This window comes from Phalacrocorax aristotelis, chromosome Z (assembly GCF_949628215.1).
Source record: "Phalacrocorax aristotelis chromosome Z, bGulAri2.1, whole genome shotgun sequence".
Lineage (NCBI taxonomy): Eukaryota > Metazoa > Chordata > Aves > Suliformes > Phalacrocoracidae > Phalacrocorax > Phalacrocorax aristotelis.
Window position 1 is genome coordinate 37323090 of NC_134311.1, and position 14840 is coordinate 37337929.

General features: G+C 37.9%; 1 protein-coding gene across 3 annotated transcripts in view; it reads right to left on the minus strand.

The window, feature by feature from the left end:
- Positions 1–14840, minus strand: part of DAPK1 (death associated protein kinase 1) — a 94216-nt gene that overhangs the window by 19822 nt on the left and 59554 nt on the right. For all 3 annotated transcript variants that reach the window (XM_075079995.1, XM_075079996.1, XM_075079997.1), the window contains 8 exons: positions 13613–13705; positions 11925–12044; positions 10649–10747; positions 9744–9842; positions 8481–8579; positions 6809–7006; positions 5573–5770; positions 2093–2191 (listed from right to left, as the gene is read on the minus strand). In XM_075079995.1, the coding sequence (XP_074936096.1) occupies positions 2093–2191; positions 5573–5770; positions 6809–7006; positions 8481–8579; positions 9744–9842; positions 10649–10747; positions 11925–12044; positions 13613–13705 (1005 nt within the window). The remainder of the gene's footprint in view (positions 1–2092; positions 2192–5572; positions 5771–6808; positions 7007–8480; positions 8580–9743; positions 9843–10648; positions 10748–11924; positions 12045–13612; positions 13706–14840) is intronic.

Below are 14840 nucleotides of genomic sequence, written 5' to 3' on the forward strand. Positions count from 1 at the left end.
AGGGCCTGGTTACAGAACCCATGCAAGCATATTTCACACCTGGTGGTAATATTTCATCGTAATTGCTGACTGGCTCCTTTGCTGCAAATCAGACAGCTGTGCCTGCCAAGAGCTGGTCCTGAGTTTAACTGGCCATTTGCAATCATTATCATCCGAAGTTTTTAAGAAATATGACAATTTTAAACTTGGTACTATTTTAGAAACTTCTTTGAGGAGAAGCCAAGAACATGGTGCCAGCTAGCATGTGAGCACAATAGAATTTTTGGGGGCATATTCAAACATTGGAAATTATTGTATACGGTTCACTAAGGTCACTTAACAACATTCATGCAATCAAATTCAAAATCAAACTAGTTCTAAAATGCATTTTAGCCTGGGGAGGAGGCAGAGAAATCATACTGCAGCCCAGTCACTTAACAGTGTTGAAAATGTTAACTCCTCAGAAACGGCATTCTGAGAGAAGAAAAAGGTAATTAATTCCACTGCACTGCCTCAGAAAGAGCTGTTAATAAGAGTTTTCAGAGCAGTTGAACATCCACCTAGCAAACTAATGCAAAACTGAAGTGCTATTAAAATCACCACATGTGCTTCCTCCCTCCTTCTCCTTCTTTTCCCTTCTCTCTGCCACAACACTGCGAATGATGAGGAGTTATGTATATTCACTCTGCTTCTCCTGCCAGATTTATTATCAGCATGATTTACTTTGTTATCTCATTCAAACTGATCTAAACTAAGGAGATAAAAAGTACTTTTACCTTGGAAGGACAGGGTCCACAGAGGCAATTATACCAACACAGCCATCATGACATAAATGAAGTTGTAACATTTTTCTTATATCTTATCTCTACAGTATGCAGTAATGAAAACATAGGTACACAATGGGACATAAAAAAAAAGGGGACAAAAAACAGGTGACAAAGGAAAAACTGTAAAACACACCACAAAGTCCACTGCATGCATATTTAATTATTATTGATTAACAAGGGTCATGGCAACCAACAACCTAGGCACTATCAAAAAGTCATTTTTAGATGCTAAACTTGTTTAAGCCACAATTCCAAGTTCATTGGTTTTAATGACTGCTTTTTGAAGGCTTCTTCCTACCATGAGATACACACTTAGAGGAAGAAAGCCCCACAGTGCTAAATGTACAGGAAAACAACATAAAACGTTTGTATTTTCTACCAAATAGGTAAAGCAAATGAAACAGAAATTTTCTCCTTTCTGCCTCCATTTCACCTGTCTCAGGGATACTTTGTAAGGAGAACTTTCAAAAAACTGGACTCAACTGAAATCTAATCACAACATGATTTCAATATACAGAACAATAGTTATTTCTGGGCAGAACGCACTGGTTACGATGAGCAGCAATGTAAACTGATCCAATGCATATGAAAATAAAACACGGTTTGTTTGTTCAACACAGGTAACGGTGTGTATGATGCCTATAATGTATCATGTGTGCATGAGGTGTGCATGATGAAGGCCACTTCATTCCTGTTGTGGATATGTCAGCTAGGAGGATGTTTCTTGCCTTAGTGAGAATGAAAAATAACTTCAGTGGTGCTAATTAGAAGCAGTGCTGGCTGATCTGACAGAGATTATTTGTTTTACAAGGATAGTTGCATGCTAGTTCACTCATCCATGCACCCACGCATCTCCCACCATGAAAATAAAACTTTTTAATCCCCTGAAAGCAAGAAAATTATTTAAGATGTATACATTTGTACGCTAACTGTACGTGATGTGAAAAGATGTATACCTTAATACCTTAATTCTGTGGCCCACTGTGCCTACAGAAAACACAATGCAACAAGTAATTCTTTGGTGTAGGCAAAGTGGTAGCTGTACTGTACCTTAGTCAGTTTCAAATTCAGTTGTAAGATGGAAATAAGTGGACAATAGAGAGCGCTTTTCAAGCTGCGGACACAGAACAGCCTGACTTTTTTTTTTTTTTTATTTCAAAATGTAATTATATTAGATCATTGTCCTTCCTCTCCTTCCACCACCCCAAGAGATGAATTAATTTCCTATTAATCCTACATCCTACATAAAAGAAGCAAGAAGCATAACAGTATCTCTCAATACTTACTGAGGTTAAAGCTTCTACGTTGGCACCAGTAAGACACAGGAACCGGACAACATCAAGAATGCCATTGTTTGCTGCCAGATGTAAAGCTGTTCTTCCATACTATCATGGGGAAAGAAGTGTCATTACCTTAGTCAAAGAACTTCACTCCAAATTTTATGCCTAATAATAAAACATATTGTGCAATTATACACACTGATACACAGCAAAGGTCTTGCAAAAACTGTAAGTACTTTTGATTACACCTTAAGCACAACTGCTTAAAGGTCAATTGAAAACAAAGGCTAGACTGACTACTTAAAAAATGGGAAATAATTTTACAGCTAAATCCCCCACAACTGTGGCAGAATCCTTTAGAAGTTTTTGGCTATATTTGAGAATGTCTTTCTAATGCCCAGTAAATTTAATTGCATTTTTCTTAATTGAATATGAACCAGTTAAGCGACACTAAGTCCTTAACTTTTAAAGCTCTGGATTCCATTTCAATCCAAGTATTACTGAAGATTACATATCTGCAGCCTCCCCCTTTCCACCCAAAGAATAAAAGGGATGAATGCATGACGTCTGTCTGAAGGAATTTCTGCTTTCAGTGACAGAAGGAAAGTGCTGCAAGTATTGCTTCTCCAATTTTTGCTTTTCCCCCTGATTCTCTCCACTGACAACAGGTTCTTGTGATGTCCACTTCTGGTCTTCCATATTCAGAGCTACTGTTATAAATATCCCTACCATATATTCTCTGCTTCTAACTCCTCTTATGATTTCTTCACATATTTTCATGCTTTTAATACTGTTCTCCCTGTTTCAACCCTACATTCAGAAACAAACTCACAATATTACTTAATGAAAAAGTATTTGAAAGCAAAGCCAACTTTCTGACAACTGGAAACTGAAAAGATGCCTGGCTCCTCAAAACCCTGCACCTCAACTCAAATAGCACCCTGGCTTGTATCAAGAATATTGTGGCCAGCAGCACTAGAGAAATGACCATCCCCCTGTACTCAGCACTGGTGAGGCCACACCTCGAATACTGTGTTCAGTTTTGGACTCCTCACTATGAGAAAGACACTGAGGTGCTGTAGCACGTCCAAAGAAGAGCAACGAAGCTGGTGAAGCGTCTAGAGAACAAGTCCTATGAGGAGCGGCTGAGGGAACTGGGATGGTTTATTCTGGAGAAAGGGGGAGACCTTATTGCTCTCTGCAACTACCTGAAAGGAGGTTGTAGTGATGTGGGTGTTGGTCTCCCAAGCAACAAGCTGTAGGAGAAGAGGAAATGGCCTCAAGTTGCACTAGGGGAGGTTTCCATTGGGTATTAGGAAAAATTTCTTCACTGAAAGGGTTGTTGAGCATTGGAACAGGCTGCCCAGAGAGGTGGTTGAGTCACCACCCTGGAGGTATTTAAAAGATGTGTAGATGTGGCACTTAGGGACATGGTTTAGTGGTGGACTTGGCAGTGCTAGGTTAATGGTTGGAGTCAATGACCTTAAAGGTCTTTTCAACCTAAATTATTTTATGATGCTAAATAAATGAGTATGATGCTCTACTGCACAGTCTGTGGAAAAAACAAACAGTGCCTTCAGTTGGTATTATGTACATGTGGGACAATGCTGGATGTGAAGATCAAGGATAAATGGTTGTTAGGCTTATGTACTCTCATTACAGGGCTCACTGCTGAAGACCTGTAGAAACAAAGATTCTCTATTTAATAAGACCCCATCTCACCCTTTCAAATAAAGAGCACACTAAAAATCACTCTAGTATACACGACTCCTAAAAGAGTAACAGGACAAACTTTAACCACAGCTTCCGTGGCCATGATCCCACCCCCACTGAACACTTGGAATACTGATTAATTTTCCCACAGCATGCCTGCAGCCAGGCCACTGATGCCAGCTCAGAATTCTCCATTATGAAAAGAGGTGCTAATCCAGCCTTACGCTGCATTAACTCACCTTCCCCAAAACGTGTTCTCAGCTGTGGATCTGGATTTAATTGCCTAGTCAATCAGGTTTAAGCTAAGAGGCAGGACTAGGGAGCTCATTATTGTAAGTTTTTTCACTTGGCAGCTGATGATTTTAATTATTAAAACCAAAAGTGGTTGCACTGGATAACCCTCAAGCCAAAAGCCTCACGCATTTCTTTAGCGGGCTAATACAGAGAAGGTCAGTGCTTTGGTAATAAATGGAAGGGTTAACTAGCAAAATGTTATTGCCAAAATATGTACTTTTCCAGAAAAACAAAGAAACTATAACACCTGAATCAAACAAATTGCAGATACCAATATAAAGACTCCTAAGAATAACTTTTAAACTTCGTAGCATATAAAAATTAAATAGGGCAGAGAAAGACATTCAGAGCTAAATACCAAGTCCTAAGCCCCACATCCTGTCAGCAGAGTCTCAGTGGCTGACCTTAATCTATTCAAAATAATCAAAGGAAAAGTTTCTTCAGACAGCTTACGTGTCTCTTATAGATCTCTAGGAGAAAAGCCAGAATATTAAAACTGTAAAGCATCATTCCGTTATCCCATACATTACAGCACTAGCATAACAGAAGAAGCAAAAAAGGCACTAGTACCTCAAAGTTTAGGGACAGGCTACTAAATGTTCTCTCTGGAAAGTGCTTATAACAATTATGGACAGTTCACATTTTTAGCTGACAGTAATCCAGTGATATGCACTGGAATCAACATTTTTAGGGTTATAATGTTTCCCAAATGTTTCTGCAATTTTCATGTGTTTGTGAAACCATGATCAATAGGAAAGCTCCCCAAAAGCACCTCACTCAGACTGCTGAATTCAACTTTTGAAAATAATTTTATATTTTACATTTTAATTCTGAGATTTTCTGTACCCTGCCAGTGACAATTTGTTTAACAGATAAATTAAAGCTATTCTATTCTCAGATAAATGTCTGATTAGGATTTATTTTAATAAATCAATTCAATTCAGAAAAACAAACCAGCCAATATGACACATTTTTATAACCCGTAACAGAATATGTGGATGAGTTAAATCCCTTGTTAGACGACAGTGCAGATCTTTTAAAGCAATTTGGAGAATTCAAAGTGGATTTTTCATAAAAATATATCAGTCTTCAATTTTGTATATAAATTACTGATATCAAATCATAGCAAATCAAGGCCAGCAGCAATGCACTTCATCTGCTCTTCAGCGCCTGTATGTAATCTGCATAAAGCAAAGCTATTCAGCTAAGGAAGAAGGTTGGTATACACTTCAACATTAGAGTTGAGTGGCAAAATACACTGTGAAAATTCACTTGGGCTTTTTGTTCATGGATCTTTAATCATCTATTCAACCAAAACAAACTTAGGTAAATTTGCAAGGTGAGCAATTTAATGCTTTGCATTTGGCCACTTAAAGAGAGAAAAAAATAAAAGGAAAAACATTTTTAGTATCAGAGACCTGGATAAGGTCATCTAATGCAATATTAAACAAAGCAGTTCAGTACCCGTACTCCATTTACCTTATTAGTGACATCCAAATTACAACTTGCTTCACAGAGTGCCATCACAATAGGAACATTGCCATCTTTACAGGCCACATGCAAGGGAGTGTTGCCATGTCTGTCTTGGAAATCTACAAAACATCCTTGGCTGATGAGAGTTTTAACTACTTCTATTTGACATCTCCTTACAGCAAGGTGTAGGGCTGTATGACCATCCTGAAATTACAAGATAGCTTGTAAGTGAGATTTAACAATGCTAAAAATCAAAGCATTCTGTTGAGTCACAATCATTCCATGTAACTGGGTGCACCTCCTTGCCTCAAGAATCACAAAGGTTTTTATTTTTACCTTGAGGTTGGAGGCAGAGAGATGCACTATATCTCTCAGACCAAATCAGCTATGGGATGAAAGCAAATTTCTATTAAGCCACTTGGTTTTGCAGTGGAATGGATGAAATGCAAATACACATTCTCTACTGACGACTTCCCTAGGAGGTGGGAGAGTAACCAACTGTAACAACCAGCCGAATATTGTAAACCACTCTAGTGTTTACTGACAGAAATGGCTGATGCAAAAGTCATGCAACTTGCTTAGTGGTCAGTAACTTTAGAGACAGAACTTTCTCTCTCTGTGGAACAACTTAAAGAGATAATGTGACTGGAAAAAACGTTTTAATTCTTTTAAAGACAAAAGCATTTTTCTGAACTTGCTCTAATAACTGTTTAGTAACTATCAGCAATGAAGGTAGATAAAAGGATAAGCATACCAAAAGTACAAACAGTGAAATGCAGAATTTATTTGTTGGGATTATGCCATGAAAGACAGAAGCCAATTCTGAATCAAAAGGAGTTACAATTTTAATAGTGGGAATTTAGCTGTTTGAAATAGGTGTGATTTATCCAACCCATAGGAATCAAAGGCAAACAGTAAATCCATCTTTTTTCTCTTAAGTCAATCGTTTGTTGCCAATTACAGAACCCAGTTATCTTGCCATTCTTCACAGAGTGTTACTTACAAGGTGATAACTGATAAGGTGATAATGAATCAGCAAAAAACAAATTGTGGAAAAATAATCAGTGGGCAACTTTGAAGACTAATGCAGTCATTAATAGTCTCCGTGTTAACTGCTCATAAAACCCACGTCATGGCAACAATGCTGGCTTGCAGCATTCAAACGAAGCCACTCAGAGACACAACTCTGTGCCACTTGTGATCTCTGGATGTAATTCCTGACCAAAAACAACGCAAACTAACCTTGTCTGTTGCATCAAGGTCAGCCCCATGTCCTGCCAAGCATTCCACAATATCATGGTAACCCCTAGCAGATGCTGTCAGGAGTGGAGTCTCCCCTTCTTTGTTTTTGATGTTCACATCGCAACCTGCTTCACAGAGTGCTTTGGCAACAGAGTAGTAGCCATGCCAAGAAGCACAATGCAGTGGGGTTTCTTCTTCCTATCAACATGGAAAATAAAAAAAAAAAAGACAGAGCTGAACCAAATGCCAGGAGGAACAACGCCCCAGCTTAACTTAGACAGGAAGATGACACAGAAGAAAAAAGACAGTCTACTAAGTAAGTCGTAGAAAAAGTTGTTGTAATTTCTAATGGTGACATTCTCAAAGCAAGACTAACTCCTGCTGACATACCAAGTGATTATGGTAACACACCAGATTTTAATCATTGCCGGGATTCTGAGTCCATATTTCTCTCCATAAAACTACCTACCGACAACACCTTACATGTCAGCAATCTTAGTTTCCATGCTTCTAAAGCTAACTGTCTTGGTTCTCTCACTTGAAAACTGATCCTCATTCATAAGCAACTTCCACACCCTGTGTGCTGAGGGACTAATCCAGGGTTTAAAACAGACTGCTCACTAACAAGATGCAAATCCCTCTAGACTTGCAGTTTGAGGCAGATCACACTGCTTACCGTGTTCAAAAGGCGCATCCTAGTAATTTAGGAGTGCAGGCCGTGACTTGGGCACATAGAAACCAAAGTCCTTTAAACACACATCAGGACAAGCCTTTGAAACTGTAGGCATTTCGAGTTCAGTTGTGACTGAAGTTCTAATCTGCTTTTTTGCTTGAACCCAGGAAGCTTCAAAATATTCACCTTCAATCTCCTTGTACTTCATAACAGTTATGTGGAACACCATTAAGAAACTCCAATGTTTTACAAAAATACACTACTGAAAGTAGCCCACTGAAAAGCAGGGAGGATTAAAACTCACTAAAAAAGTCATTGTATCAAATTCTAAGAAATAGGGTATCCTTTCTGTATCTGTCAAATATAGTAAGGAGACAATTGATGCTGATAATATTAGAGGACTTGGACTGTATTCAAGGTTTCTGTAAAAATCTGAGGAAAATGAAACAGTCGAAGAGCATGTCCTGTGGTCCCTTGGCCTGCTGCTGCCTAAACAATATAAAGGTAGTCCTACAAGATGCAGCACTTGGGGACACTTGTGGAACTCCCACACACAATTAAATTTGGGTCAGATGGATGGTTTTTTTCTATTAAGCCTTTTCTTTCCTGTTTTCTCACAAGACCCCTCAAGAAGCCCTCCTGACCCCTCCTCTCATTTTCAAAAATGAGTGCTTGACACTTCAGGAAAGTCCCATGACAGTTAAAAACAAGCCAAAGTCAAGGCAAAAACTGATAAAAAGCTTTAGCTGAACTCACAGAACACACACTACCACCCATACCCATACCTTCGTCGTGTTAACGTGTGTTTTAGAACAGTAGTTGGTTCATGCAGTTTTTTGCATAGTCGTGTTCACCTATTAAGAGGCAGAAAACCTCCATAATTCTGGTATTTTTTTTCAAATGCAAACATGCCAGAGGCTGCAAGACAAGACTAAGAGTTTGACCACCCATACTAAAGTCATATTTGTTGAAGAAAAACAGACAGTGTCCATGACTCACCTTGTCTTGAAAGCTTGGATTGGATCCAATGCTACAGAGAAACTGAACCACATCCACGTGCCCATACCGAGCTGCGACATGGAGAGCGGTCTCCCCAGACTGCAATTACAGAAAAATGTGCCAGTGTGATTTCATGTCACCCCTAGATATACTTTGCCGTGTACAGCCTGAATGACTGCATGCTGCATGGAGTACTCCTCCCTCCCCATAACCCAGCAGCACAGCTGTGGTCAGCAGAGATCTCCCCCTTATGAACTGTAGTTGTACATGACAGATACACCACCACCTGACAGGTTATTTCTTCAAAGGCCTTCCTTTTTCAGAATGCATTTTTGTACTTGGTTTGTTCCAGGTCACAGACACAATGGGATTTCTGAGCAATATGAGGTGGCAGCTGTGTGTGCAACTGATGTTGAAACAGATGTCCTATTTCTATTCATTCTATTTGCATATGCGCCCCCATCCCCGCCCTGTGTATACAAATGTAGGGAGTTGGCCTAACACCTTGGTATATCCTGGTGTATTTTGGTCATTACATGCAATTACTTGCAACCTTTTGTCGAAATGATATGAAAAATAAATGCTATTTTTATTAAGAGAATAAACTCTTTCCTAGTAGCCCTACTGGGAGTCAAACACTAATTTTGCTCATGTGCCCTGCCTTGTTCCTTCAACAAAGCAAACTGTGTTTCACAAGCATAATTGCCTCTGTACTGGAGCTTTGGCTAGTATAAAAACATTGCTACGGTATCAGATTTTAAGAGCAACTAGTTTCTACAGTTAATGTTGCTCAAGTAACACTGCTGGAGACAAGGTAAGTGCTCATCAGCTATAAATTGTTAGGCTTCATTATATTCAACTTAAAAACAGCCAAATTTACTTGTCAGACAAAAGTGATTTTCAGTCAAGGGGAATGAAAAACAGAATCACGATTCTACCCTGAGTTCCAATGAGAAATCTAGTCTTCAAGTGAAAATTAATTTAGGTTTGTACTTCCCCACCTACCCACCATGTACTCACCACATTTAATATGCACACTTGGTTAACATTTGTCAGGAGAATAATCAGTACATCCAGCTACTTCAAAGCTGTCTTATCACAGCCCTATATGTCAGCTTATAAAACCACACTAAAAAGCCAGTCACATTCTTGGAATTACGGCACAGCTGAAAATCATTCCAATTGAAAGACCTCACTCTTTGCAAAGATAAAGTTATAAAAAAAGGGCTCTCTGCATGAAAAATGAAGATTTTTTTTTCTTACCTTATCCTTAACATCCAAAGGACATTTATTTTCATTGAGAAATTTCAGTGTTTCTACATGACCATGTCGAGAAGCCCAGTAGATTGCATTAGATCCAGCCTGTCAAAAATATTTGAATACAGATATTACTGATCAATTTAGATCCTAATTATAGATTTTCAACTAAGGCATACATGCACTTAGACATACACAGATATGTTGAACAGCTATTCAAGCTCATATGAACATATTTACTTCTAAAAAAAATCTTCAAATTGGTTCAACAACGCCACATACCAACAATGACAACAAAAATGTCTCTATGCAAGGGGGATGATCAACAGGATCACTAACTGTTTGCAAGGATAATCCTTTCTCCCTTGTAAGGGAGATTTTTGGAAAGAACAGTCATGAGATGAAAACTTTTCTGCTGCTTACTTTACCATCTATTGGTCAGAGAAGAAGACAGTGCTTCAAGTATGCTTTAAATGAACCCCAGCTCTTTACAACACATTTTGAAAAAAAGATTGTTGCAAAGCATACCCTCCACCGCATATGAGTTTTGGTTGCGATATTGCTCATTGCTAAAATGTGCATTTGTCTTTCCATACTAAATAAAGTTCACCATTGTGTTTCAGGGTAATCACTAATTTGAACTAATTGAGGCAACCGTGTAAGCACAAACTACATTTTAGGACTAGTATCATTCAAATTACTTCAGCTAATAATGTGATCAAAATCAGAGGGCATGCACTAGTAATAAATGACATTAGTAAAGATTTGCTTTTATCTTTTTGCTGTGGGAGACAGAACGGGCTTTATACCCCAGATTTTTTCATTTCCAGTACAACTTTGTCTGAACTGCATGTCCTCTCCTAACTGTACTGAAAAACTTACGCAGAACAGTGACAAAGCAGAACCCTGACCTTATCTTGAACATCAATACGGGATCCACGCTTTAAAAGCAACTGAAGCATCTGAATGTTTCCACAGCCAGCAGCAATCAGTAGCGGAGGTATTCCATGCTAACAGTGAAATACAAGCAAAAATGATATATTTAATTTTTGAAGGATTAAGAAAAGGGAGTGGAACAGAAGGCAGGCATTGAATGGCATCTCTGAATTTCCAGCTTCAAATTAGGTCTTCAAGGAACACTACACAAAAAATAATTTGTCCCTTTGTCCAAAGTAGTTTATTGCACAGCAATCTTCCATAATTTGGGGATGAATTCACATTCATACACCACATACCACATATGTGATATACCATGTATTAGTGGCATGCTTTTCAAATTAGGAATACTAATGCTAAGCTCTCATTAGCCCAGTTTGGCAAGGATGTTCCCCTTTGCAACTTCTTTATATCTACATTTTAAGCCAGGTTACCTAAGAAGTTTTCCACACCACCTGAAACACACAAGACACCAGCAACATATGGGAAAGTTAAATGGAACTGCACCACTAAAACAAAAAATATATTGATTTATTGAAAGGTTCAAGACCCCATCACAATAAAATAACAGATACTTTACTTTTATAGTGCTCTTCATGAATATTTCTCAAAGTATTTTATAATGAAGGTCAGTATAACCATTCAAAAAGGTGAAAATTAGAGCAGAAGTGATTTATCCAATGTTAAACAGCAGAGCCAGTAACAGAATTTCGGTCTCTTGGTCTCAGGTCCAATACTCCCTTTAGTACAGCAGCAGTGTACTGAAACAATGTAGCAGGCAGTAATCTCATTTCTGAAAATGAGTGACACCATCTAACATTATATTCACATATCCAGCTTCTACAGTATGGGACTTTTGTTTCTAACAATGCTTTGCAACGTTAGTTCTGGCAGTTTGGTTATTCCCACATACTTTGCCATCTTCATCTGACACAAGAAACAACAACCGCAAACAAAAGCAAAGGCTGATACCTGTTGTATCACAGGTCTTGACAACAGATTTGATTAATACTTTTTCAAAGGCGTAGGCAAAAAAAACGTTTTGGGCTCAATTTTCAGGTAGTTTGAGAAGACTGAACACAGAACACATTAAAATTTTTCATAAAGAAAGGCAGAATTATTTTGCATCCACTTGTCTTTTCCTTTTAATTTCAGAGGTTACATTTATCTTTTACCTATTTTACAACCACGTTGCTCTATTTAACAGGGTGATGGCTAGTCCCCCACACACCTCACACAGACCCACACTACCTTGTTGGGTTGATTGACATCGTAATTTGTCAGAGATCCCAGAAGGTGCTGTAATCCAGGAACATTGTCATCATTGATGGCATGAATAATAGCTTTCATCACAAAAGAATCTTCCTCATCCTAGTAATTAAATGAGAAAGAAGAAAAATCGTTAGCTTCAAGGAAAAAGCCCTTATCTCAACACCTAAAAATCTAAAAAAATTTAAAACAGGAAAATTTTCAAAGTCTTTTAGAGTGCTTCAGCTGCAAGTTGTAATCCTTCGTGAAGCATATGGCTAAGATGTACACACGTTATTTGAAAACCCACACCAAAACCCCCCACGCTTTTTCTAGTACAATATGCTTCCCTCTTCTTCAGACACAAACCTGTTACTCATTGAGATTCCAAACAGGTTTCTTTCACTAAATGTATTTGGTTTTTTGCTCTTAGGACTTGCAATAGATGCAATACTTGTATAAAATGAAACTAATTCCATGCATATATGGGAATATTAGAAAACCCAAGAGGTACAAAAATACAAACTGGAGTATCAAGTTTTGCACCATCCAGGAATATGACACAGGAGATGTACTTTGAACCAAACTTTCATCTATTTAAATGGACCGGTTAAAAATATAAAGCATAAGTAATGAGCCTAGATACCTCTGCAGGTGTAACTTTCTTTTTCTCCCATGCACTAAAATGTCAAAGAGCTGAAATTCAGTGAGCCAAATATTTGGATGACTCTTACCTCCTCTATCCCAAGGTTTCAGATTTTTTATAACACTAACATTAGGCTACAATCCTTTCTGCTGCAACACAGGTGTGAAATGCTGATCCAGTGCTAAAAGGCATACTGATAGGTGAGGTGGGGGAGGCAGGGGAAGGAGGGCAAGACTGAGACAACAAAGAACATAGAAGTATAAAGATAAGAAGAGGAAAAGTGGAAACAAGAGTGAGGAGTTGCCAGGAGGGACACAGGGGAGATAATATGGATAAAAAGGGCTTTGCAGAATTTTTGAAGTTGAAGTTTGATCCTATTAGTGCACAGAAAAGATGAGGTTACCCAGCTCATATACATACTTTGCTGATCACAGGGAATTTGTGAAGCATGTATTAAAACCTGGAGAGTAAGCTAAATAAGACTGCTTTCGGGTTTACAAGCATTTGTAATTACAAAGCATACAGCAATTGCTCCTGACTACTTAAATCTAGTGGATGTATATAATACCACAAACTGAATACTGGCCAACTTTAAAATTTCCTCCTTAAATAACCGCTTGTTGTGATACTGCTGTCTAGCATTCAACTGGACCTAAGAGGGTCCCAATGATTTTGAATATTCTGTTAAAAAAAATGTAATATCATTTTACTCTACACAGTGCCATGAAAAATTCAGATGCAACTTTTTCACATTATAATTGCTACTGTACAAAAAATCCTCCTGAATCAAACTTCAAAACCAAGATAGATGAATTTCTGGCACTAGCTATCAGCCTCACCATGGTAATTAATAAATTAAATTTCAAGGTTTGTGTCATGCAGAAGATCAAGACTATGGATAACTGACCTCTGTAGCCTTAAAATCTATTTCTTCCTACATATGAGATTAATTATGCAGATTTTCAATAGCCCAATATTTCTGTTAGAATAATTTCAGAAAAGTTTAAGTTTCAGATGTAGTAAAGCATTCTAAGCATGCACTTACCAGAGTATCATCACTCCTAGCGACACTCATGTTACTTCTGGACAAGAAAGATCTTGATAATCTTTGGCACAAGGATATTAAGCGCACTGATTGCTTTTTAAAAATAATAAGAAAAAAGCTATATGTAAAAAAGAAATCAAACCAGAATACTTGTGACAAGATACTATTTCAGAGACTTTAAAGGAATACTGTCGTATTAGCAAAATGAACTGGAGTTTGACTTCAACACCCTGCATCTCCTTTTTAGATTGCATTTGAACCATCAGTTTCTTTTGACATTTATAATCTGAACAGACTATTCATATGCACTAAGCACAGCTACATAATATTTTCGAATTGTTACTATTTCATCAAGCTGTTCAAATACAAAGAAAAGCAGATTTGTACTACATTCTTGTTCCCATTGAGAACATTTAAATGTACATATTTTAAAGTATATACGCACAGAAAACCTAATCTGAGTGTAAATTAGCTGAGAGCATTCCTTTAAACGTCCTATTACAAAACAGTTTAACGTATTCCTAAATGCAACATTTCAATCTAGGGCAGCAGACTAGTACTTAAATTTTATAATGTAAATATAATAGAAAAACATTGATGTTGACACAGACACTAAACTGTGGCAAAAAATTGTACTGCATAGCTGGATATCTTGTGCCTTTGGTCCATAGCTTAGCAAAATCATCCTATTTCTTGGCCTCTGTGACAATGAATAAAAATCCTTTTCTAATAATAATGACCTCTGGTGTACGTATTTCATCCCTCCTAGTGATAAACACAGATTTCTCATACAACAGTCTTACCCTTGCTTAGTATCAGTGTGAATTCCCCAATGTGCATGCTGAAGGAGGAAGGGTAACCATCTGGAACTGCTCCTTGCATAGATCAACACTTTCAGCTAATACCTTGGCCCACTTCAGGAAAGATTAAGTGATGCCAACCTTCTAAACAGGTTGGCAGTCTCAGACCAAAAATCCTTTGCAAAAGAGACTAGTTTTTCCTTCCTATTCTGTTGAGTGTTGGCATAATTACTGGAATAATTCCATGAGGCCTACTTAACGATGTTTGATTTAATTGGATTACTGCCACAAAAACACGTACCTACACTTAAAAGTGCATTTTCTCTGAAAACGTTACCAAGACAGATGATGACAGCATACAGCTAGATGCATAAAAAAACCAAGCCACACACAAACATTTGTATGCAAATGATTAACAAAGAAGTCTT